At 43.8% G+C, this 26,776-nt stretch overlaps 3 protein-coding genes across 3 annotated transcripts; 2 read left to right on the top strand and 1 right to left on the bottom strand.

The window, feature by feature from the left end:
* Positions 1–696: 696 nt before the first annotated feature.
* LOC8024992 (cuticle protein 10.9) lies at positions 697–7,873 on the top strand. The gene is made up of 3 exons (XM_002407744.4): positions 697–1,372; positions 1,470–1,541; positions 2,509–7,873. Exons 1-3 carry the CDS (start codon positions 1,361–1,363, stop codon positions 2,896–2,898), a joined length of 474 nt encoding a protein of 157 aa, XP_002407788.3. The 5' UTR covers positions 697–1,360; the 3' UTR covers positions 2,899–7,873.
* Positions 7,238–12,717, bottom strand: LOC121046812. The gene is made up of 2 exons (XM_040501460.1): positions 11,854–12,717; positions 7,238–7,264 (listed from the first exon to the last, which is right to left on the bottom strand). Exons 1-2 carry the CDS (start codon positions 12,715–12,717, stop codon positions 7,238–7,240), a joined length of 891 nt encoding a protein of 296 aa, XP_040357394.1.
* A 10,355-nt stretch (positions 12,718–23,072) lies between these two features.
* On the top strand, positions 23,073–24,811 carry LOC8024991 (cuticle protein 10.9). Its single transcript, XM_002407743.3, has 3 exons — positions 23,073–23,143; positions 23,250–23,306; positions 24,301–24,811. Exons 1-3 carry the CDS (start codon positions 23,135–23,137, stop codon positions 24,586–24,588), a joined length of 354 nt encoding a protein of 117 aa, XP_002407787.3. The 5' UTR covers positions 23,073–23,134; the 3' UTR covers positions 24,589–24,811.
* The last annotated feature ends 1,965 nt before the right edge of the window (positions 24,812–26,776 follow it).

Raw genomic sequence — 26,776 nt, 5'->3', positions numbered from 1 at the left:
GCAATAATTGAGATTGTTAGAGTGAGGCGCGACTGAATAATAGCAAGTAGAAATATGGAAAATCAAATATTTATACGGCAATACAACTTGAATAAAAACAAATGTTCTTTTCATTGAGAGTGCTTTATATGTCTCAAAAGATATGGCGCATTTAAATGTAAAATAAGCGTTATTTTAAAATAACAACTACATGTCTTCACACATGCAATTCTAACATAGCCCGCTGTATTGATCAATACCACATCAAAAAGGAAACTGAGTGCGACGGTAGTATTCTTATCGGTTATCCTCCTGCAACAATAGATTCCTTGTGCTGAAAACTTTTATGCTATTCCGGATTTCCGAAGAAAAAAATGTCCTTGACCAAGAACAAACACCCTTAGACTTATGACGGCTTGTGTTTTCAAACTTAATATTGATGAATGTAAAGTGGCAGGGATAACAATTGATAATATGAAGAGAATGCACCGCTTTGGAAAGCCGCCAAAGTAGTTCTATCGACACCCTTCAAACTAAATATCTATCAAAAAAAAAAAAAGACTCCTGTGGAGAGAGAGAAGGCGTTGGAACAACTGCCAAGACAATTTTAATTCCGTGCGCTTTGATCTTTACTATCCAGTTCGCCCTTGCCCATGCAGCGAACAGGGATGCTTGGTCCAGCAAGCACTGAAATAAATTCCTCTCCCGTACTTGGATGTGCACTATAGCACAATGGGTATACCAATCACGCTAAAGCTCATCCCTTTCTGCCCCTCTCTTTCTCCTTCACCATCACCACTTTTCCATCGTTCACGGGTGCTAGAGCGCTCGACATAGCCGCCACATATCATCAGCAAGAATTCAGACGGAACAAAGACACCCATTTGTGTCAATCTACAAGTATAATTGATTAGACACGGCACATGGCCTCGGAGAGAATGCATCTGAAAGCGGCGGCTCCGCGCTAAGATTCGCCCACATACCGTTGCGTGGCGGTTCGAGCCTCGTGCCTCACGCATCTCATTACATTCACCTACTGCCGCCTTTCAGCTCAAGAGGAGTCCGACGATAAAGTGAAGGTCGTCGGAAACACCAAAAGTGAACTAGTCCGATTCTCAAGGGTGTCAGAACGGGGCAAGCACCGTTCCGATAAAACTACACATTTTCTTTTGCGTCGATTGGTGCCTCCTCTCTCCTGGGACTTACACGAGCCTTGTTCGACCGATCATCTCGTCCGGCGACTGCACGGCACTGGTTTTCTCGACTACGCAAGTGCGAATGAAGCGTACGTGCTGCTGTAAGTTCTTCATTGTCGTCGACGTGTAGTCATCTGCCCGGTGACATCCACTGCGACGCAGAAGACATCGGGTCAAAGTCAGTCATGATCCTCAAGGTAAGTTCATCGTTTTTGATATATTAGGTATATTCTTGCTATCGCTGCAGCAATTTGGTGGGTTTATAATGATTTTTGATTCGACGTTAACTCTCAGGTCCTCCTTCTCTATATGGTGACCGTCGTTGCAGTTCAAGGTCGAGCTATCAAAAATAATGCCGAGGACAATGTGAGTAGCCGTTTGACTTTCTGAGGTATTTGCCGCGTGCTTACTTCGCATTCTTTATTTGATATTATTTAAAGTACGGATACCCCTAGATATATCCTTCTCATGAGTGGTGGAAAGTAACAATACAACTTTAGAGGTTAGGCTAGTAATTAGGGTGATTCCAAATCGACTCTCTTCTGTTGAGGAAGAAAACTGGTCGGGCAGTTGTTCGTTCAACGTATACTGTATTTCAATTAAGATGCATACTCCAATCCGTCGAACCGTTCAACTAGGGTGTAAAAAAAACTTTTGAGGTGTTTCATTGACGGCATATGATACATTGAACAGACGTTTCTAAAACTGATCGTGTCAAACATACTTCACAATCATTTATTTGACATCCTAATATCAACTAGCCTACCATTCTGCATTGATAAGTCTCATTTATTTACTTATTTATTTATAGTTAGTACCGTCAGCCATGGGCCTCTAGCGATAGTGCATAACATAAGAGGATGACGCGTCAGTCATTGTTGTAAAATAATGAAACAGAAAAAAAAAATCAGCACAACGCGAAAACGTCATGATTTTATTTTTTACTACAACCTTTGCTGTCTACCAAGCCTGAGCTCTTCGCGATGTTAAATGACTACCAACATTCCGGTTTACGCGTTATCTAACTATGTACGTCATTCATTCTGTTTAAAAAAAAATCGCACAGCTTTGTAAATCTTTTAGCGGCAAGCAACTCCTGAAGGGTCTGAGGCCAGATTTCCGAAATTTTCTTGCGACAAAAAAGTTCAAAAATTTATGTTATAAAAAGTTACAAACTTTTGAATATTCCTGAAGCAAAATGTTCGTAAGTTTTGCTTCGGGAATACTCAAAAACGTTCTTGCGACAAAAAAGTTTCGGGAATCTGTCCCCTGGTTCTTAAAATCAAAACAGAGAAATAAATAAACGGTGGCATTATTTGTTGTTTTGATGCAGGAGAAGTCCCCGTACAGTATACACTACGACCACACAGATGAGTTGGGAACTCGCATCTACAGTCTAGAGATCACTGATGCCGACAACGTACGCATGGGCACCTACGGCTACATGGACGCGAAGGGACTGTACAGACAAGTTCACTACTTGGCCGACTCCACTGGATACCACGTCTATGTCTGCACTAACGAACCCGGCACAGAAACGTCTTATCCAGGCGACGCAGTCATACATATGCACCACTGGGAGAAAGTGGACCCTGATTCTACCCTCGGGAAGCTGCTGTCTAAACTACCGCCAATTCACAACCATCCGAAGCCTGTGAAGCCCACGAGGAAGAAGAAGCATAGCCTCAAACACCTGACGAAGCCGGGAATTATGGTGAACTAGTGTTTTCCGCTTAAATTTATCGCACCAGATGAACCAGGATGCATATGCATCCTTCTTATTGGATGTGGTTTTTGGTTTTCCCTGGGTGTCTTCAATTCGTAAAGGCTGAACTCCAGGAAGCGAATTATGCGACACAACTCACGAACTTCACCCGACGGCACGCTCGCTTTCCGGGCGAAGTACCAGCCAGTGTGCTGATTCCACGCGCAGAGCAAAAGAAGCCGAACAAATTTTGTGGATTTTTTTTCGCAGCCTATTCGCCCCAAGGAGTCCATCCTTTAGACCACTGATGATATTTATGTGTACACTTTCGATCTCTTGTAAGTTCCAATCCCCACAGATATACATTCTGTCTTCAGAAACATGTCTTATTTTGTAAAGTTAGTTTTCAAGTAGGTCACTACGACATTGTCAGTTCAGGAATTTGTAGAAAGTGTCTCAGTTAGGTTTTTCTTGGGCACCTTGTGTAGTCAGACGGTGTCTATGAATGGAAAACTAACGCTCTTTATGCTAGATAAGGAAAACTCATATTTGTACACTATAACTCTATAACTTTAAAGTTAGGCATAGAAATTGGCGGAGGTTATTGTCATGGCTAAATATACTGAACATACATTTTCTGCTTGCTTGGCGGACGCATCAGCTCAAAGGTACTAACACACTGTCAAAATGTGGTTGGGCCAGTGTATACATGACGAATAATTAAAATGTTCATTTTGTAGTGTGACACGTCACACGAAATGGCCGTAATAGCTGTTTTTAACCTCGTAAAGGTCACAAAACGCAAAGTTAGCAGGTGTTTAAATATTGTTTTTGGCAGACTGCTGCGTGAAAAATAGAGGAACGGAATCGCTCCTTACGTAAGAGTTCACTGCATTCCTCTAGATAATACAACTAATACTTTAGCGACAATATAGCAAGCATCTGTAGTGGTATTATTGTAGCATTTAAGAACCCACGAATAATATATTTATTATAAGTTATAAATATAAATTCGAGTCATCTTAGTACAAATATTTAGCAGATATTAGAAATGGTTAACGCATATTTGTTCCTTGATGCTTCGCATGAAAATGTGGCACGTTATTTTTGGTGTTAAAATAAAATATTAGGTGTTGAAACTATCGCTAGTGTCAGTTCCCTAAACACTGCAGACTGAATATCTTGATTGTTAATACGAGAAGGAGGGAATTAAGACGACTGGGATGCATTTACTTAAGAGGAGAACAAAGCCAGAATAGTTGAAATTAAAAATGTCCCAATTCTTGCATATTTCCAACGTTTGGGAGTATATCTGGTTTACGTAGAAATGTAAATGATATCGTCATGCACATTCGTAAGCCAAGCACATGTTTCCTTATGAAGTGCAAAAATATTCAGTCTACAGTGTGCAGCGACTTTATAACTGCAACATGAGTATTTCCTTGAGGTGCAAACGGAACGGAAATAATTCTGCGATATCGGGTAAATCAGGTAGAGGCCTCGCTGCAAATTTAGAAACTCGGACAGCGTATTGATGTTTAGTGCCTGCTCTACGTGAACGATCAGTTTGCCCATAGTGGCTTATAGAGTCTGCCTTGGCGGTAAAGGGCTTCGCGCTTCGCGTATTTACGTTTACATGACGGTACCTGATAAAGACTTGCCATTAGATCATTGTGCTCGATCGTTTTCCAATAAATTCTAGTATTGTATCGAAGTGCCTCACTCAATATTATTGATCACGAAAATAGATTTCTGACTTTAGAGCGTAACTTTTAAACGCCCGTTTCCGGCTTGAGCCGCGTTGCGGTCGCCGTCGGCGTAACCGCGCGTTACATTATGTGAAAACTTCCCCACTACAATTAGCGAAAAATTTTCCCGCTAAATTTACCGTAAGAATTCTCCCACTAAATTTAGCGGAAAATTTTCTCCGCTGAAGTCAGTGGGAAATGTTTCCGCTACATTTAGCGGGAAATTTAGCGAAAATTTTTCGCAAAATGAGAGAGAAGTAGGAGAGGAGGAATGGAGGGTACGGAGGGGCATGCCCCCCCCCCCACACCCTCTCCGCCTCCTCCTCAAGAGCTGCGCTCTATTTGGACAATACAGAGAATGGTAAACGTCTTTCATTCTAGAGCGCAGCTGTTAGGCGCCCGTTTACTGCTTGAGCGGCGTCCGCGCCGCCGTCGCCGTCTTTGTAACCGCTCTGTGCATTATGGGTAAATTTCCCCGCTAAGTATAGCAGAAAAATTTCCCTGCTAAATTTAGCAGAATACTTTCCCCGCTAAATTCAGCAAAAAAATTTCCCCACTAAATTTAGCAGAAACATTTCCCCGCTAAATTTATCGGAAAACTTTCCCCGCCAATTGTTGCGGTAAATTTTCCCCTCCAAATTGAGCGGAAAAAAGTTTCCCCGCTAAATTTAGCGAAAAAATTTCCCGCTAAGTTTGGCGAAAAAAATCCCCTCTAAATGTAACGGAAAAACTTCCGCTAAACTTAGCGGAAAAACTTTTCGGCTAAAGTTCGCGTCACATTTTCTCCACTAAAGTTAGCGGGAAAAGTTTCCCGCTAGTTTTAGCGGAAACATTTCCCCGCTAAGTTTAGCCGAAATTAGCATAAAATTTTCCCCTAAATCGGAGGCGAGCAGGAGAGGAGGAGGGGAGGGTACAAATGAGGAGGAGGGGCATAGCCTCCTCTCCGTGCCTTCCTCTCCTCCTCCTCAAGAGCTGCGCTCTAATTCGGAGTTACAGGGGATTGTAAACGTCTTTCATTTTTTATGATACGTCTAGTAAGGCTACATATAAAAAAAACTTCGAAAAGATGATAAAACATCTCGCGTAGCTCGAGAATAGTGGGGTTACAACCAATGTTACCAGCTCCAAGGGCATGTCCCTAAACGTACGGACTTTTTGCAATCTTTTGGCTCGGTAGAGACGTAGGGACGTCCTCTAACTTTTTTATGAATTCATAAGGATTTTACAGCTTCTGTCATTTTTTATTTTTCAAATTTCTGCACACTTCAGTTGCCTTTCGCTTTTTTTGATCAAGATGGATAAGCACACCACAGATTTGTTAGGTGGTACCACCAAATTTGTTATCAGATTCCTTCCAAGGCCCTTACGAAGTCACGTTTCTACTTTAAAACAGAGCACCAAAACTGAAATTTCTTCTACGCAAACTTATTAAAACGCGGTATAAGATATTGAAAAGAGGAGGCCATCACGGCACCGGCCATAAGATGGACACCGGGCGCAGCTTGAAATCAAAAATATTAGAGTGAATCGCGTTGGTACCATGTGTATTGCTTTTTCTACTTTTCACGTGTTAGCCCTAAAAAGAAAACAACAACAACAACGCCGATCTGCTTTTTTTTTGACGTGATCACTGAACTAACAATTGCAAGTGTGAAATCAAAACCAAATAGATCGTAGAGAATACCTGCATTTTGTTTTTGTCACTTGCGTACGAATATTGCTTTAAAAGGTTACAATTGGCAAACGCATAACATATTTTTACAAAAAAGTATGCATAGTTGTTTGTAACTTGTTAAGGCGGGTTCATGAGCGGAACGACAATAAAATTCTAACGTAGATAGTTTAGGCTAAAGGTAATAAAAGCACAGAAAATGCTAATCCAACTGGGCGCGCAGTCATACATCGATCAAACGATTGTAATTCCTAAACCCAACTGAGTCTACATGTAAAAAAATAAATACAAATAACGAAATAGAAAAATGTTTTAGATTTTTAATGAGCCGAACACTACGCTAAACATTTTATTTAAAAGCCTGCCTATATGAGACTACAGCCATACGACACACTGCCAAAAATATCAATACTCAAGCCTTAAACCTCATCAAAATTGAAAACGGAAAATATTTTTTGATATCACACCTCTTCAAAAGTTTACAGGCGGAGGATTGGAAGTCGTGCGTGAACTTCATTTAAATTTACCTCATCATGCAATGCCATTGCGAAAACTAAAGGAGATTTTCTATTCGTAAGTCTACCTAGAACGTTTTTTTTTGTTGAAAAGTTGAACATGTGACTGCAATATTACACATAAAAGAAATAAACAAAAAATTATAAAGACGCGTCGTCTACCAAGTTCTTTTTTTTTCTTAATTTTTCTCGTTTATAAGAACTCGTTTGAATTGTGGTTAACTTTCCTTTTATTCGTCTCGGTGCATTAGCAGACAAGTTATTAAAAAAGTCCAATTGAATCAATATTCGAAGCACACATTTAGAAAACAAAACTTCAGTGGTTCTAGAACTATAGCCTCGTGTCTGAAGCTTGCACGTTGTTGTTTTCATAATCTAGGCATTTTCTATATGCATAGGAACTCGCGTATGATCTTTTGTGGCTAATAGAGGAACATGCAGGAGGGTGGCTGGAAGAATAAAAGAAAAACGGTTGGTTACACTGGTTACAACGGACATGGACATCAGTTAATTCTATTAAAATAAAACAAAGTATTGTCGAATATTTGCTTTTTAAAAATTATTGATACGAGTAAAGTAAAGGGTTCCTGATTTTTTTTACTTATAGATTTTGCAAATTCGAAATTCTAGAGAAGGCGGTGCCATCCAATAGAAAAAGCGTGAAGGAAAGAAGCCGGAAGCTATCGCCTGCCCTAGTGCGCTGCGAATACTCGTCAGGTCTGGCAGTCAAAATGTGAAACAGAGGACGGAAGATTAAATGCACATCATTAAAGCTGCAACTGCTGTATATTTTGGCGCTTAATCCGGGTATCTCTTCGCTGACACGGTTTAGGATTTGGTCTGCCGATAAAGGAAACCCAATGATTGTTTATACAAAATTATATATGCTTTTCACTAGTGCGTTCCTTTGATTAGCAGGTTTCTACTGTATACTAAACAAAGTTTTGATTATTTTGCAACGTCAGCGTCGACGTTGTGCCAGGCAAAAGACATCGTCTCACGTGCGTTCGCGTGTGCACCGTCCCGTGACGCCTGGCAAAGAGCGAGCACTTGGCAAGAGCCAAGTGGCACTGCCATCTATTTCTACGGTTAGTGGGGAACGACGCTACATATTGGTCACTCTCGAACCCGGTTAGCGTGTGCTATCAAACGTTAAGGAGGCCTCCACATTATGACGGCGCCTGTCTGAATTTAGTTTTAGGCAGGAACGTTGACTCATGCTCCCAGTGTATTCTTTTTCTTAGACACTTCGATTACCACAAGTCTGTGTTGCGAGTGATCGAATAAATAAAGGGTGTATACGCCTAAAATTGTCTTACTGCGGGAATTAACTGGTGTCACTATTACCTGGCACGCTGTGGCGGAAATCTGCGAATTTTGTTATTGACACTCTTTGGAATTGACCACGAATGGAATTGTAAATCATGAATAAATGTTGAAGAGGAATCATGGGTGAGATACAGTTGTTCTCACTTGGCTACTAAAAAAGTTAAACAAAAAAAAATTTTAAATATTTTTTGTTTTAGCGGAGATTTAATGGTTGTGCTGTCTGTGTGATGGACGCTTCATGAACAACTTACGATAAATTCCGTTTTGTCTTGATTTCGATGCCCCCCGCGGTGAGTTTAAGCGATCATTGCGTTTCAAGCACCTCGTACCATTCTTCATGTGATCATGGTTGTTTGTAACTTTTTTTTTCTGGCTGCAGTTTGTCTGAGAACAAAGAAACTACAACGTTACAGGAGACAACACCCGGATCAATACTGTGGTGAAAGAAACAGGTAGGAGACGGACGTTCCAAAACAACGTTCTATTTCAGTGGTGTCTCGGCAGGAACTGCTCTTCGTGAGCGCGTGAGCGCATAGCTGGCGCGCGCGTCTTTTTCTCTTTTCCTGTGCCGAGACTGGACTCCCTTGACGGTGCGTCCAGTCCCTACAGATATGCCCCCCCTTAGAGAGGAGGTAGGACGAACGATTAAAGCACACAAACATTTGAGTTCCAACGAAGTTGGCTTTTCTCTGTCGTCTGGTCGATGTCACGTAGCGCTATTTCCTGCACATGCTCTTGCTCAATAAGTGCCGGCTTTAGTCTCTCCAATGCAACGGTGTCATTCTTGCCGTTGACACGCAGGACAAACGTGTCGCTTCTCTTTTCGACCACTGGAAAAGGTCCGATGTAATGTGGCGCAGTGGCTTCTTTTGCGATTGTTGTACGAAAACATGAGTGGCGTCTTGGAGGTCCTGGGTCACGTAGGGAGACTTTGAAGTTCCTTGCCGTGTAGGCACCGGTCGCAAATTGATAAAAATTTGCTTGAGTTGCTCTACATAGTCCAACTGCCTTTGTTGTTGAGGCAGTTCCACTTCAAAAAAACCTGATGGCAAGCGAAGTGCAGTGCCGTACACCAGCTCGGCGGTGGAGCATCCGATGTCCGCCTTCAAGGCTGTCCGGATTCCAAGAAGCACAAGGGGGAGATGACGAACCCAATCCGAGGGACCACCCTGAGCTGCAAGGGCCGATTTCAAATGTCGATGAAATCGTTCTACCATCCCGTTCGACTGTGGGTGGTAGGCAGTCGTTCTCAAGCGGTTGGTTCCGAGCAATCGAGTGAGCTCGGCAAAGAGTGCCGACTCGAATTGTCGACCCCTGTCGGTGACAATCTCTGAGGGGCAGCCAAACAGGGATTCCCACGTAACGATAAACGCCTCAGCGACAGTGGCGGCGGTGATATCGGGCAGTGGGGTTGCTTCTGGCCATCGTGTGAATCTGTCGACACACGTTAGGATGTAGCGCTGTCCCTGAGAAATCGGTAGGGGTCCTACTAGGTCCAGATGGATCTTGTTGAAACGGCTGTCAGGCTGTAGGAATTGTCGACTTGGTGGTACCGGATGCCGCTGTACTTTCGCGCACTGGCATGCGATGCAGGATCGCACCCATTCACGAACGTCGGATCTTATCCGGGGCCAAACGTAGCGGTCGCACAGGAGCTTCTGGGATGCCCGTATACCCGGGTGCGACAAGCAGTGAATCGCTTCGAAAAGCTGTCGTCGCAGTTCACGTGGTACAAAAGGCCTAGGCGTTCCCGTTGACAGGTCGCAGACCACGGTGGTGCCTTCTGGAAAGCTTACATCCCGCAGTCGGAGTGATATGGATGAACTGCGCAGGGCACGCAATTCTTCGTCGGTGGTCTGTAGACGGGCCAGCAACTCCAAGTCTACAGCAGAACAGGCTGGGCTGTTCACGGCGTCAATACGGCTGAGGACATCAGCGGGGACGTTGTCAACTCCTTTAACGTGCCGAATGTCCGTTGTGAATTCGGCCAAGAAGGCTAGCTGGCGAATCTCACGTGGTGTGTAATGAGACCCGGAATTGCTGATGGCGTAAGTTAAGGGCTTGTGGTCAGTCCATATGGTAAATGGCCGTCCCTCGACGAAATGTCGAAAGTGTCGTACAGCCAAGTAGGCAGCCAATAGCTCACGTCCGAAAACGCTGTAGCGCGTTTGCGCTGGCTTGAGCTTCTTAGAAAAGAAACCAATCGGACGCCACTCTCCGTCGACTTTTTGTTGTAGCACCGCTCCTACGGCAGTAGCAGATGCCTCAGTCATCAGCGATGTTGGGGCATCATGCTTAGGATGTACTAGCATTGTTGCCTCTGCAAGTGAGTTCTTTACCTCGCCGAAAGCGCGTTCCGCATCTTCGTTCCAAGGAAGGGATGACGTTTTTCGCTCTTGTTTCGTTAGGAGGACCTCAAGATGTTCGAGCAGTTTGGCGCAGTTCGGAACAAAACGTCGGTAAAAATTTACCAAACCGAGAAACTGGCGAAGTTTGGTGGTCGAAGTCGGCCTCGGGAAATCTTTGATGGCTTGTACCTTTGATTGCAATGGACGAATGCCCGAGGAGTCAAGCCGATGACCAAGAAATTCCAATTCCGGAACTCCGAACACACTTTTCGCGGCGTTGATGACAATGCCGTGGCTGCGCAGTCGCTCGAAGAGGAGGTCTAAGTAGGTCGTGTGCTCTTCCGGTGACTTGCTGGCTATGAGCAAATCGTCTACGTACGCGAAGACAAAAGGTAATCCTCGTGTGACAGCGTCGATGAACCGTTGGAATGACTGAGCCGCATTTCTGAGGCCAAAGGGCATGCGGAGAAATTCAAAAAGTCCAAACGGTGTCGTGATCGCTGTTTTCGGGATGTCTTCTTCGGCCACGGGAATTTGGTGGTAGGCCCGCGTCAGGTCAATCTTCGAGGAGATCTTCGCGCCTTGTAGGTTCACCGTGAAATCCTGGATGTTTGGTAGAGGGTACCTGTCCGGTACAGTGTTCTTATTTAGGGTACGATAATCGCCACACGGCCGCCAGTCTCCATTTTTCTTCGACACCATGTGTAATGGAGACGCCCAGCTGCTAGACGAGGGTCGGATGATGCCAAGGTCCAACACGTGTTCAAACTCTTGGCGAGCATCGCGGAGTTTCTCTGGGGCTAGACGGCGGGGACGACAGTAAACAGGTGGTCCTGTCGTCACAATGTGGTGTTGTACGTCGTGCGAGACGGGTTTGGTCCAATCAGGTGACTGAGTAAGGCTCGGAAACTTACTCAGCGAAGTGTTGAACGCTTCTTCCGGAATCGTGCAGGCAGAGGTGTAGACTGCATTGTCGTCCGTTGCGATACCATGGATGGAAAGTCGCGTGGTGGAGTCTATCAGTCGCCTGCTTCTAACATCCACGAGGAGTTTGTAGTGGTTGAAAAAGTCCGCGCCGAGAATTCCTTGACTGACGTCGGCCACCAGGAAGATCCACCGGAAAACCCGCCGGAGGCCGAGGTTAAGGGTGATCGACCGTTCTCGGTAGACTGGGATCGCGCTGTTGTTCACTGCGCGCAGAAAATAGATTGGTGTCAAGGAACGGTCGGCACGCGTTGCTGGAACTGCGCTGATCTCGGCTCCGGTGTCGACGAGGTACCGGTTCTTGGTGGTTCGGTCACACACGTAGAAAAGGCGACTTTCTTCGAGGCCCTGACCACTCGTCGCCTCTAGAGGTCGGCCGGCCTGTTTCCCTGCCATGAACAGGGGCGGAGGCAATGCCCGGCGTTGGCACCGAAGCGGCGGTGGTAGTAGCAGACCCCGGAAGGGCTCAGTGATCGCGTGTTTTCGCCGCGTGTACGACGAGATGTCGATTCGCCGCGTGCTCGAGGAGACGTCGAACGTCTGCGATGTGACTCACGAGGGTGGGGGGTGCGGCCTCGTGTAGCTGCGACGACGATCTCCTCCAAACGTTGGCAAAGCTGCTCGATGTTGGCCTGGAGAGGCTGGCTGTTAGCGGCCGATCCAGAGTCCAGGGCTGTTGGTTGCTGTGGAGCCACGGTAACATTGGCGACGGATGGAGCGGTCACCTCCATCACGGCGTCGGCCAGCGCGGCAAGTCCGGTGAGGTCCAACGTTGTTGCTGTTGCCAAAACCATCTGGACATTGTAAGGCAGCCTTTGCAAGAACAGCTCGCGGAGGAATACGTCGTCCAGATTGTAAGAGCGCTCTCCAAGAAGCTGGGTCATGCGTCGCAGCAACTGGCTTGGCCGCCGGTCCCCGAGCTCTTCCGCCGAGAGAAGCTGCTGCACGCGGGAGCGTTCCGAAATCTTGGTGCGCTGGAGCAGAGCATTCTTCAGTTGGTCATACGGTGTTGCTGGAGAGGGATTTGTCAGAACATCGTAGACTTCGTCGGCGGCAGCTGGTGAAAGAGCCGAGACGACGTGGTGGTACTTCCGACCTTGTGTGGTGACCCCAGCGCGGTGGAATTGTGATTCCGCTTGCAGGAACCAAACTCGCGGATTGCGGTCCCAGTATGGTGGAAGGCGGACTGCGGCCGCTGCAACAGTGGCTGGCGGCGGGTCCGAAGGCTCTCCTTGCTGCATTTCACCCGTTCTAGTTGGCGATCACGTCCGGGTCACCAAATGTGGTGAAAGAAACAGGCAGGAGACGGACGTTCCAAAACAACGTTCTATTTCAGTGGTGTCTCGGCAGGAACTGCTCTTCGTGAGCACGTGAGCGCGTGAGCGTATAGCTAGCGCGCGCGTCTTTTTCTCTTTTCCTGTGCCGAGACTGGACTCCCTTGACGGTGCGTCCAGTCCCTACATTATGAAAAAGTTAATCTGGTATGAAAAGTATCTAGGGAATAGTTCATTTCTAATTTTGATATGTACTGTGAGTTTCACGGTCCCGGTACGTCATGGACATTTCTGAAAGTCTTAACTGAAGCATGTGGTATGTCCGGTCTAGGAATAAAATTATACGTTAAAGCATCTCATAATAAGTGAAAGTCAAAGTAGAAGTTCTTTATTTCGGCAAAAATTGGGGTTCATACAATCAAAGTTCATAAAACTTTTTTTATAACGATATAAGAAAGCTTGGTAAGCGACCACGCTCGGCGCTGGTGTTTACAAGGGTTACTAAAAGCCTCCATTCTAGCCAGCACTGCTGGGAGACTGTCAGGTAGGGATCATGTCGGAATTTCGACCTTTTCTGAATGAGCCACCCATATATCGTGGTGACCAGTCATCGCAGAGACAAGGTTTCTCGATAATGTAAGTGTCTTGAGGTCTGTACACCCAATCAACTGCTAGTTTTATATGTGCAACAATCTTCAAAATAGTCAATTCCATTTAATGGCCTCTTTATAAAAAATGTAATTTTGATAGCTCAAGCATCGTCAAAATCCACCGCTGTGAACTGCGCGATCAAGCTGGGGAACTGCGAACGCGTACACAATGCCAAGTACCTTTCCCCTTGCAAATACATAATTTTGTTTCGAAACAAGCTTAATTGTAAGTTATGTCTTTAGAGATCTTTGAAGATTAACCAGTACGTGCATGCAGTGATCAACTACGCACAAAACAAAATTTCGGTGCAAGGCCAAATTTTGGAACTTCTTGCAATAAAGTCTTTAAAGTGGTTTACGCAAAGGGGAGTGGCCATGCGAAGGTCATCCTTTAATGACAGTGGCCACCTGGCGGAAGATTTTGACTTGTACCAAACTTTCACCTAAATTTCGTGACCAGTAGCTTAAAGAATGACTGTGGGGTAATAAAAAAATATATTCCCAAGTAAAAAAAAGGAAGAATTCAAGAGACCCCGTGTTTACGCTGAAGCGAGTAATTGATTGATTAAAAGCAATGTGGTAAGATAAATGACATAATAATGTAAGTAAAGCAAATAAACGCATGCACAAAAACATGTATAGTGCAAAATGGCGGCATTATTTGTCAAAACAAAAATTGAAACACGTCACACTTTTTGCAGTTGCTAATAACATAAATAACAAAGAAACCATTTATATTACGTAAGAGAAGTAAAAAAAAAGGCAGAGGGGTAGGTGACGTAAATCAAGTTTAGCACGAGACAGTAAAAGGCGATAGCAATCGCTGTAGTAAAATAAATAAAAACATAATTCTAGGATAACTACAGCACGATCGGGACAATATATACCAATATTGATTACCTTGAGAGATGATGGTGATTGGCATTGAAAAAGAGAGGTGTACGTATATTTCCCGTGATGCGCGCGATCGACTGCATAGTAGCAAGCTGTAGGCGAATGCATTCTAAATCAATCAATCAATCAATCAATCTTTTTTCTTTCCCAGGAAAATATGGTAGATAGGGTAAAAAGCTTCAACAAGTGCAGTTTGACAAGGCCTGAGCTTAAAGAGGGCAGTCTCGTTCAGCACTTTTATACTCTATACTATCGCCCTCTCTATTTTGGGGGGAATGTCATATTTTGTGCCGTTGCTAGGCAGAAATAAACGTCTTACAGACTTCGACTGAGAAATTCCGAAAGCATGAGCATGAAACACATGTCCCAGATTGTGGGGATGCAACTTACTTTGTTTAGAAGCTTCTGTATTTTGGACACCGAATTCTCACACACAAGAATGCACGTGAAACAAAAATGCACACTAAAATGTACATGTTTAAAAAACTTCAACAAAACTCCTCTTATTATTATTAGATTTGCTATGTAACCCCGACATTTTCTGTCAATACGGCATACGTCCGTCACAGTCATTCTTTTGAATGACTGTTGAGCTTGCACACTCATTGAATGAGTGTTGAGCTTGCAAACATATTGAATGAGTGTTGAAGTTTCACAGGTAAGTGTCTGTCATCCAGCTCTTCGCATTTACGGATCGTGCTGGCAACCTGCCCTCCTCGAAGGGCGTGTGCTTGGTGTGCTCTGAAGCGTCCATCGGCCGGATGCAATTCCTGCTATGTTCGGGGCCTTGTGGTACCCGTTTTCACTGTAAGTCCATCGACGTTTTGTGAGATGACTGTGATTACTTAATGCAGAGTGGTATAAACAGTTACAACTGTAAATCTTGCACGAAGCGCAATGGCTCCGATGAAGTTAATGCTATCACGGAACAACGCCCTCCTGATGATTGCGACGTAGCATTGGTGAGCACCGTTGTGGGAAATTGCAGCGCGTGTAGCTCTGTGAAAGACTTGTTGGCGGCACTACATGACTAGGTTGATTCCCATGTCAAAGAAGTTGGCTCGCTTAAGGTGGAAAACGCGTCTCTGCTTCTGCATCTGTCCTAGAACACGGAAATGCTACGTCATTTTACTGCCCAAAACATCGAGCCACGGCCGACTGCAATGCCGCCTGCGCAACCCGGTCCTGAGTCCGCAAGCTTCGCGGAGGTTCTTGGGAAAGATTCACCAGGCCGATGCGTTGCATCAACCACTCTGGAGGTGTCCGGGAGCAGTTTTACTTCTGCTTATCTGCGTAGTACATCTACATCTGCTGTGGCTGTTGGCTCCTCGTACTGCCGTCCGCGGTGACCGTGCCGAAGGCGTGTACAGATGCCAATGACTTCACGGTCATCCAACGGAAAAAGAGAGTCCAGCCATCATCACGTTCCTGCGCAAGCAGTAAGCTATCGTCAGCCCCTAGAGCACGAAGGCTCAAGGCGCTTTTTGTTGCGCATCTCAATCCTGACACTACGTGTAGTTATGTTGGGGAGGTGCTAACTGCAGTTTTGGACGAAAAATCTTTTACATGCACCAAGTTAAAAACTAGGCACGAGAAATACTCTTCATTTCGCATTGCTGTGAACGATGCAAACGCTTGGCCAATGGGCTTTTTTTAGGGCATTTTTCGACGTTGCACGGCGCAATGGTGACCATGACACAGTTACACCCAACTAGCATTTCAAATGAACTGTTCAGTGTTTTATCAAAGAGTCCGCGGCCTGCGCACGTAGGCCGCGGACTCTTTATTTTCCTCGCAATGACGGCGGATCTAAGTTTTCTGACCAATTAGATATGCTAGGGAATAAACTGGATGTGGATCAACATCATATGCTCATACTTGGTGATTTCAATATTCCTGATATAAACTGGAATTTGGAACATCCTGCACTGTCTGCTTATACTGCCTCATTTAAAGCGAATGCCTTTTTTCATTTGTCAACTTTCTCGGATATACTTAAATGAACCGTCTTCATAACTCAGCAGGACATGTGCTGGATTTGCCCTTGGCCAACTTTCCTACCGACAGCATGATGTCTGTTTCCAATCCGCTAGTTTTACGGGACGTCTGGCACGTTCCTTTTCCGGTTTCCGTTATAATTTCTGTGGGGAAAGTAAAGCACACCAACCGTGAGTCGCTAGCTTTCTCAAGCGGCTATTAGTTTGGCTTTTATCAACATTTAGATAATGCAGATTGGGCTTCCGTATATAGCATGACCAATGTAAATCGTGCCGTTGAAGCGTTTACACTCTTCTTCACATCTACCTGTATTCCACGGTTATATTTCTAATTAATCCGATCATGTAGGAGTTTTCCTCTCTAGTCTGGAATTGTAGTAGTTTTACGAGCCAAAGGATGATTGAAAATGTCCGGAGCTGTCTTTTTTTTCGAATTGTCTATGATCGTTAGATTGGTCGTACTGTATATTATTCTTATGCGAGACTTTTGGAACGATGAAAATGTCCTTCTTTGAGCTCTAGACAACGTGAAAGCGATGTCGTTTTTCTGTATAAATGTGTTCATGGATCAATTGATTGCCCAGATATCACGTCTGCTATTAATATACACCTTCCGAGTTGAGGTTTGCGGGTTTTGCAGACTTTCCACGTTAATCACATCATCTCAACCAGTCTTATGACCTGTATTGAACACTTCTACAATACCATCAGCGGAGCAGATATTGATGCTTTTAACCCAAATTTTGTTGCTTTTAAGACTTTTGTAACTAACCTGTGAACATTTTATTGTGCATCATTATAAAGGTGTCAAGCTGTTCTTAAAGGGATACTTCAACGAAATTTGAAATATTCCCGTCGTGTTCAAAAATAGGTTGAATATGATCCACAATATCCGTAAATGACAATTGCACGTTTGTATTTTGATCCTGGTGGCTGTATTTTTCGTTATAAACGGCCCACTCTGGCAAGCGCTCGGAGAAGGCCCAGCTTAGAGCACGTGACATCCAACGCAATCGTGACGTAGGCCGTCTCAAGACGAGCAAAGCTACGGCGAGGCTGACGTCGAGAGGATGGCCTAGTCGTTCCAGCCACCGAAGCGGCTGCTTTTGTACGAATTCTGAGTGACGGGTTAATCTTCTATAATCTTCTAGGGGGACAATAGCGACTTCTGCGACAGACAAAAGGAATTCTCGGGAAGAGGGGAGTTCCTCCTTCCCCCCTTCTCTCGTCGTGGCCGTAGACGAGACAACCTCCGTCACTAGCTGTCAAGGTTCCTAGACGAGCAATACAAACGAGACGTTAGCGACATCCACCAGGTGCTCTTTGCTAATCGTTTAATTCGTTTTGAAATTCCTTTTCGAGACTTTCTTAGCAAGATATTGGTACGTTCCATGTGATACTGCTCTTTTGAACACATATAGACCAAAAAATGAGCGCCGAAATTTCGTTGTAGTATCCCTTTAAGCACAGAAAATATACAAATGAATGAAGGAATGAATGAATTTATATTTATGTGCGCTTCACTGACAAGCGTTTTCTCACGTTCACTCACCTCAAACAGCTTTTCCACTACCCCCAATGTCGCAACAAACTCGATTTGCTCAAGTACAAACACTCTTAAAAAATTACTTGCGATAGTCTCCCGCCCAAAACAGTAGACATTTTGTTTATCATAAAAATGCATTCTGACAAACGTTGCTTTGTGTATCCCCATCAGTGAGGACCCTAGGATGATTAGCCTGGCCTCAGCTGAAAGCTGGTTGAATAACATTCTTTAGATCAACTTGCCCGCGAAGGCAAAAAAACAAAACAAAGAATGCTCTGAAAATATAGAACAGTTCAACAATGCGACTATGTAATGATAAAAAAGTGTTTTTCCTCTTGGTCGTTTTTTGTCCTTTGTGTTATATGCTGAAATCTCACACTCTCTGGTAACTGTGCGCTTTATAATTTTTGAAATGCTAGGTTTCTTTAAGCTTTGTCTTCGTTGTGTTCACACTACGAGTTTCATAAAAAAAAAAACATTTAACTTATGACGATGGGAATTTCCGATTGATAGACTACCCTAAAGCTACAAATCCAATCTAAACGCACGTTCATCCTTCTTTCGTTTACTGGCACTTTACGGAAATGACCCATCGCTACTGTTCATATTATCCACTCTGTTTGCTTTTATTAAAATGCAGATAGGGCATTCAAATAATGAAAAGAGGGCAGTGCGAATAACTGAGGACAAAGCTTGCAGTCGTGTAGCCTAAGAACGCAGCCAGATAACAGTTTCAATTCAATATAAAAAACAATTGTCAATACAGAAAGAGGCGTCGGTTTGTAGACCAAAGTGCCTTGGGCACTTTGGTCTACACTCGAGGCAATACTTTATTTTATTTTGCTATAATGACTTCTGAGCGATAGGAGGCTCCGATATACTATGAAACAATTGTTTTTTGAACTCACTAGAGCTCAAAACTATATATGTCCTAATATAACATACTAAGCATAAATTAGCCTTTCTTATCATAAAGTGGTTCAGAAACGAAAATTGCTTATACGGCTTTCACGTGTTTTCCTCTTCAACTATACATTTTTCTGAGGAACGGATTGTGTGACCTTTTAGTGAAGAAATGAAAGAAATCTAATGAATAGATATCCTCTTAGCTGGGCTTCCAGATTCTGAAACGCAATTCGAAGGCAAGCCGGAGGAGTATCAGAGTGGATAACACAAAAGAGAACGTTTAACCACCAAAATCTTCTAAAGTTACAAGCGTAACAATAAAGAGTATTGATCTCCGAATGATATACATTTCCAAAGAAAGCATAATTCCCAGACAGCCCATGATCATTGTACATTTTATTTTTATTTTTATTGTAGCAAACGCTGTAAGAGGCGGATTGAAAGGCGAAACTCCATGTCGTGGTTAACATCAGTTCCCCAACCAAGTATTTGTGTAATCGCAGCTCTTAAATCTGACGCCTGAAGTGTTTGTAATATTAAGTTTTTTTTTGTCTACCGGAATGCACCAATTATTTACCTGTTGAGTCGCGGGATATTTTTTCAGAGATATTAAAATTAACTAATAATAACATTACTGTTATTATTGTTATTATTATTATTATTATTATTATTATGTTTTTCCCAAGCCCAACTGTTATAACTTTACAATGGTCTACATACTAATATTCATTCTTCCAGGCAAACAGTCGCAATCATCATTGACTTTTCAAAAAGCTTCGCCGGGGTCCCCAAACTAAATCAATATCCACTCTCACGTATCTAAACGTCATCCCTAACGTTGTCTCCTAGATTAAAGCTTTCCTGTCGCAGCGTGTTCAATCTGTGTACGTCGATAATGCCACTACCCCTCCTCTGGCGTCGCCCAGGGTTCTGTTCTAGATCTGCTACTTTTCCTAATTTCTACACATGTAATGGCGTCTTCATTATATTCTACAGTCTGATTATATGCTTAACACATTGTGTTCTATCGAAATATTTTTTCCATTGAAGACTACATAACATTGGAACAAGATCTCGAACCATTAACAAATTGGTGCCATTCATGACCATCAACTCGGATAAATGTAAAATAACGTAATTCGTATGACCAGAAAACAAATTTGGTTTTTCATATTATATTTCATCTGATGACATGAGCGGGTGAACACGTTTAAATATTTAGCGGTGTACCTCTCTCAAGATTTATCATGAAAAAGTGATGTCGACTACATCTGTTCTAAGGCTAACAAAACATTCGAAATGTTAAGAAGGCATATGTTATTTCTCGCGAACTCCTTTGTTAAATGTTAAGCTTACATTACGCTAGTCAAAACTAAACTGGAGTGTGCTTCAGTGTTATGAAACCCTCATCAAAGCAATTTAATTAACCAATTGGAAGCTGTAAAAAATCGTGCTACTCGCTTTATCACTCGTAACTTCTCCTGGAATAGCATCTATTCTTTAAAACAATTCATATCCGTACAAACTCTCGACACCCAAGAAAAATAGACCGGCTCTCTTTTATGCACAGATTGTACTGGAACCCGTGGTCTCCAAGAACTTTTATTTCTCCGACACACTATATATCCTCTCGCCTCGATCTCCCCTGCAAAAAGTGGAATCCACATTTTGAAAAACCAACACATTTGAATGCTCACCTGTGCCGTTATGAACATCAGATTGTAATAGCCTGCCCTAAAGCTTGATAACTAGTAGTAATTTAAAATGTTTTTTTTTGCATAACTTTGTAAATTGTTTGTGTAATGTTTATATCAGGCGGTTTCCTGATCTCTTCTTTTTTTTCTTTTGTTTAGGGTTTATTTTTTCATTATAGAAAATTTAATTTCACGCTTTCCTTATGTAATGCCTCCCTCAAGAGGCCTTAAGGTAATAAAATAAAATTAACTATATTAATGAATAAGTCTTCATTAAGAAAGTCTAAAACATAGAAAGATGTTTAAACAGCAGTAGATGCTTTATTACACAATGTCTCTTCCCGAAACGTCGTAAAATAAAGCCTCTACTGTTGTTCAAACATTTTTTCTACGTAATAATAGGAAACAAAAATTAAAAGCTGGATTAAGATTTAAGGCATGTCCGCCTGCCGGTATACCAAGGGCTGCACATGAGACTTCCCAAGCTTCGCAAATTGTTTATTATTATCTTTTTTTTACACGTCTGATTTGTATCACAGTATTACAGGTTTGTGGTATATACAGAGACTGCGGCTGTTATAGTTAATTTTTTTTAGCTTGTGACTTCAAAATAAATTAGAACTTTTCCTTCTCTCAGATATAAGGAGCGATTCGAAACTTACATTTCCATCAAGTAAAGCATTTTTATACGCTTGTGTCCTTATACATGGAACGTGAATACTTTCCCTTCTGTGGCAGGAACAACTCATAAAATAAGACCAACGAACACTACGAACTCAAAATGTTTCGTTTCTCCTTAAATTCAGTAGCAGTCGAAGCAAGTGATAATGAGCCCCCTTACGCGGTCTTAATTGATTTTGGGTTAGCTGTAATTAGGTGTGTGTATTATTGCCTTTACTACAATCAATCACATAAATATGCGTTGGTGATTATCCGAGATTCCGTGTGGATGTTGTTCCAAATGTTTAGGCGTTCCGGTCTAATATAAAGAAGAGGTAAATATTTAAACTTTTACCATAATGAGACCAATTGATATCAGCCAAAAAGCGGGCTAACTCTACTCTTTTTTTATTGGTACTAATGTTATAAGGCTTTTCGTCAAGCTTAACTAGTTGCATAAGGTTTTCACCCTTCGGTTTCTAGTTGCACTTTATGCTAGGTTTTTGGCATGAATATTGAAAATGTTATCAAATTTAGTGCATTCGTGATTTTTTCTAGTTCTTTACGCCACTGCCCCACTCCTAAGGACCAGTTAAAAGTAATAGCATAGCAGTAATAATATTGAGGCAATACTAAGAGAGAGAAAAGAAACGTTGCTTTTGCTTCAGTATCAGGCATCAGCTGTAGAGTTGGTTTTTCGACTCCCTTGTTTCTTTGTGCATTACAAACTACTTCGCGTTTGTTATACTCAACCCATAATAATGTAGAATATGCGCTGTGTAGTGGCTCATATTTAATGCGCGCTTGTGTGATCATAGATAGCTTGATTTTTGTCTGCACCATTGTTCATCAGGCAGGTCACCGATTATCATAGCTGATGCAATTTATAGCATATAAGCACATTAGTATTATTGTGTGACTGAGACAATGGTATTCTTGTCCAATGCAGAAAAAAGTTTTGCACAGGCCCAAGCCCGACATATTTTATGTGCACCAGAATGATCCACATACAAAAAATATATCACGCTGTCTCAATCTTCAACGTCTTTAAAACTCAACCTGTATTCAAGCAAGATACCCAAGTATGCAATTATGAAAATAATTGTACTAGGTGAGACCTACCAGGAAATTTTACTTGGTTATCTAATTAGAGTGAAGAAGATTCTGCATTTAAAGCAAAGTCAAGTGTCCTAGAGGGTAAAGCCGGATTCAGGTAAGAACGGAATTTGTTTTTATCTGACGCTTTTGAAACACTCCTTGCCTCGCGACACAACTAACACCTTCAGCCGTATCACACTTGTTCCGGGGCTGGACTATGTTCATACCTCTCGCGGCGAGTCCGCACCGTTTCCTCTACTGTTTCAAGCTCACGGCCTGCCCCCCCCCCCCCCCCCTCCTTCCCCCGCCTCCCAGTTGGCTCGCGTTTCAATCCGGGGAAAACCAGTCCCAGTATCGTTGCACGCATTGTCATGTAAGACCCGTCCGGACAACTCAACCCGTGGCACAGCCGAGGATAAAGAACTAGATTTAAATTGTCTGGTTATGGAGGCGGAAGCACTGCGGCTCAGCCTTTTTTTGTACGTTTCAGATGGTTGGTATTCTTGCCGAATAGTTCCACCTCCCTCTCCAACTTGTTCTCAGTCACTATATCAGCATACAAGTTCACTAATTCTATTCAGTAAAGTAAAGCCGTAAGTCGTGTTCGAATAGATATTTAAAAAAAAAATCGAAGACCCTTTTGTTTTTTCTTAGCTCGCCGTTGACGTGTGCTTTCCAAGGACGTGCACTGTTGAAACGGCACTAAAAGGCATGGATCGTCGACTAACTGGACAACGAGATAGCTTCCAATCGGTGGTGAAATTTGATTTTGCTTCCCTTTCCTCCCTTCCTACGTGATGTCGGGCGCGGTGTTGGCGCTACCCAGACGGAACTGTCTGGTATTGTTGCCTCATCGTTCCTATAAAAGCTGACTCCAAGGGAGCACGGAACCACAACTTCATCTGCTTTCCGACCAAACGGAGCTAAAGGGATCCCAAGATGTTTAAGGTGAGCACCCAAGAAAACTAAAGTTTTCTAAAACCCTGGTTGATTTTTCTTAAGGTAGAGGTAAAAATGCCTTACTCAACGAGTAATTTTGACTCTTCCGTTAAAGGTTGTCCTCGCTGCCTGCCTCGTGGCTTATGCCGCTGCCCAGCTTGCTGAGCAATATGTAAGTATTTTTCAAGAGACAGATTACCGTCAAGCTCCTTGGTGTTTACTTCTCAACAAAATAACTTCGTATGTCTTCAACCTGAAAATTTATGGTTTTAGTAAACAGCTGTATGCCAGCATTTTACTTGGCTATTCCACATGCTGTCCTATAAAATAAAGAATATGTAATTAAAAAGTTTTCGAAATAGCTATTTATTACCAATGTACTTATCTTCGGCTTCTCTATGGCTTTCCTCTTGTTCACCAGATAATAAACAAAGAGCTCAACTTCAGCCAAAGACGACACGCATTAACCAAACAAACAGTAGTGAACTCTTATTCAGGCAAATGTTTGGCAATGTTGGCGCAAAGTTGGCGGATGACAACCGGCAAACCAGATCCGAAACCAAAGTCTCGCACTTGTTTCTTTTATTTAGGCACAAAAGTGATTGATAACAGACTAACTACCAGACAGTGAAGGACCAAAGTTTTTAATGCGAAAGCATTAACTATGGATGGAGCTAAGTCCGCAATGTTTGTAATAAAAAAAAAAAGTAAAAACGCGAAAGAAATACTTATTTTCCCGTTGGCTCAGTAGAACTGCTCCTAGATAGACATTGGCGGCCGCTTCACGAGAGCGCGCGCTCAGGCGCCGCTCTCGTGGCAGGTGTTGCCGGAGTTGGGGTGGGGGGTTGCGGCCGTCTACTCCACTACTCCGCAGACGAACTAAGGGAGCGGAAGAACGACATTCATGCTTTCGTATTCAGAACTGATAAGAAATGCTTCGATGTCGTCAAAATGTTCCTCAGCAACCCGATTTTTCTTTTTTTAGTTAAGACCAAACAATAAGATTTGGGCCCAAAACTACCGAGTTGGCTTCACCTTGGCTTCTCTGGGCTTTTCGAGGCCCCGAATTCCCAGACGAAAGCGAAATATTGCTCGAAAAACTATCCTACTTGGGAGTATGCGCGAATAGAACTAACCAAAACTGGCGACTCTTTTTATTTTGGCAGCCACCCCACCCATACAGCTTCAGTTTCGAGAGCACCGACGATACCGGTGCCCGCATTTCCCAGTCCGAGTCCGGTGACGAGAGCAACTCCAAGACCGGTTCCTACGGCTACCAGACCCCAGACGGTGTCTACCGTACCGTGAACTACGTCGCCGACGCCACCGGCTTCCACGCTTCCATTGACACCAACGAGCCAGGCACCAAATCTGAGGCCCCAGCCGATGTCCAGATCAACGCCAACCCTATTGAGGTCAAGGAAGCCTACGCTTTCAAGGCTAAGAGTGCCTAAGGCACATCGAATGACTGTAAATTAACGCTTCAAGCACTGCCGCATCTTCTTCCCACCTTCAAACTCAGACGTTCTTGTCGACATCTTTCTCAGCGTGTAAGCTTGCCCGCCACTACTACTACTACTCATATTCCTTGTCCCATCTTTGCGACTTCTCTCTTCTGTCCACTTCATATTCTGTAAAAAACAAATCTACGCAATAAAGTTTCTCAGACAAGGAAAATATATCTTTAATCCTTTCAATTCGTCGTGTTTTCGGATTTGGTGGTGTACAATCATTACGAAATGAAACCTGAACGCCGGAACGCGTGGCCGCTGATACAGAAAAAATAGTCAGAGTGCAGGCGAGCTGGTGTAAGTTGAACATGATTGTAAACCTGAGACTGGGGCAGGTAGAGAACACAACAGAAGGTAGTAAAAGAGGAGGCAACGTCTTACAACTTACACATTGAGACGTTGCCTCCTCTTTTACTACCTTCTGTCGTGTCCTCTTCCTGCCCCAGTCTCAGGTTTACAATCATGCTGATACAGGCTGCTCCACCTGGAGGGCCCCTGAGAACTAATGAAAATGCACCGGGGTTCGAGAGTGCGGGGCCGCTAAGATGAGCTCGACCATCGCGCGGCGCGTCTGGGAGTTCCGCGCTTCGCCTGTGGCGCGCTGTAAGCCCCGTCATATTCGATACAAAAAGCACTGTCACTCGCTTTGTGTATCGGATCCCCAGCGATATCTCTTCAGCGCTGTCATTCATTATCGCTTTGTGTATTGCAAGGGCGAAATTAAAGTTAAAACATTTCGTGCACAGAAGACCCGTAGTGCTCGATGACATGTCACCGGAAACAACGTGCCACGCGCGGTTTCTGAGAAATAGTGAAACGTCATAAGCGCGAAATAAATTTCGTTTATTCCCGCACCCATATTCTTTATAAAAACAAAATGCTGCAACAGACCGACGCGGATGCCTCGGCTTTATGAGCAATGTGCATTTTTTCGTGCGAGGTTATCAGTCGATTCTTAAAAAAATCGAGAAATTGCTCGCTGAGGTTCTCTTCGGTAACCACCGATATGCCAGGCGTATCAATTCCGGAGTGGAATAAATTCATTACCCTGTCTGAGGAGGGCCTATCGCGAACAGCTATAGCCAGGTTAAGCGGCCGCCCGGTGTCGACCGGGCGACAGTGCAGCGACAGAAGAGCACCCCTAGTGACGGCGGTTACAGCGCGCCACCGGCGAAACGCGAAAGTCCCAGACTCCCAGCGCGAGGGTTGGGGATATCTTAGTAGGACCCGCACCCTCGCACCCAGGAGCATTTTCATTAGTTCTCAGCGGCCCTCCAGGTGGAGCAGCCTGTATCGACGGCCACGCGTTCCGGCGTTTAGGTTTCATTCCGTGCTGATTGTACCTCCCAATAAAATTAACGGACACTTTTTTTCCACAGTCGTCTGCATCTCTTCGACGTGTGTTGTTCAAGATATGACACATTATTGCCAATGACAGCTTAATAAAACGCAATCCATGTCTTATCGTGCTCGTGCTTTCAGGTTTGTTATTCGTTCTTTTGCGTTCTCATTGTCCGATAACGCACAGTAGTGCGGAGAGCAAGTCATCGCTTCTTGCGCAGGAGTTGGGGTGCCTTCAGAAAGACGTCGAGCTCTGATTGGCTCTGATTGAAGGATAGTGGGCAGACCTTAAAGCAAGCTGCCTTGAGGTCTGCTCCTACTATCCTCCATTCAAGACTAATCAGAGATCGGCGTCTTGACGACACCACAACCCCTGCAAAAGAAGCAGACGAACTTGCGCTCTGCATTGTTTATAAAACGGCAGTGACATATGCTCGGGACACACCACGCCCCACGTTTCCCAAGCTGTGAGTTACAATATATCTTAATAGAAATAGTTGCAAGAGAAGCTTCGCTTACAGAATAAGATCGTTATGCTCAATGCCCCATGCGAAGAGGCGGATAAGCAATTAGGCTTAGTTTCGTTTCTGTTGACGCCAGTTAAAACGATAATGGCGCCTACCGAAGCTCCTTTTTTAACGTTACGTCGGGCGAATGGTGCGTTCTTTCACTGAGGGGTGTGTTGACACTGGGAGTCAGTACGCCATTCTATTTTTCTGCTTCATATTCGCATGCTGCGGTTCGGCGCTGGAAATTTGAGCAAGCGTTGGGGCAATATTATCAATATTTC

This window comes from Ixodes scapularis, unplaced genomic scaffold (genome assembly GCF_016920785.2).
Source record: "Ixodes scapularis isolate PalLabHiFi unplaced genomic scaffold, ASM1692078v2 PGA_scaffold5__190_contigs__length_132052651, whole genome shotgun sequence".
Lineage (NCBI taxonomy): Eukaryota > Metazoa > Arthropoda > Arachnida > Ixodida > Ixodidae > Ixodes > Ixodes scapularis.
This window is presented reverse-complemented; position numbering and strand designations above follow the sequence as displayed.

Coding starts and splice junctions, on each gene's coding strand:
- LOC8024991 (XM_002407743.3), top strand. Junction 23,307..24,300: donor CCCAGCTTGCTGAGCAATAT/GTAAGTATTTTT, acceptor TTATTTTGGCAG/CCACCCCACCCATACAGCTT.
- LOC8024992 (XM_002407744.4), top strand. Junction 1,542..2,508: donor AAAATAATGCCGAGGACAAT/GTGAGTAGCCGT, acceptor GTTTTGATGCAG/GAGAAGTCCCCGTACAGTAT.
- LOC121046812 (XM_040501460.1), bottom strand. CDS start 12,717: ATGCAGCAAGGAGAGCCTTCGGACCCGCCGCCAGCCACTGTTGCAGCG. Junction 7,265..11,853: donor CATGGCAGGGAAACAGGCCG/GCCGACCTCTAG, acceptor TTATTCTTCCAG/CCACCCTCCTGCATGTTCCT.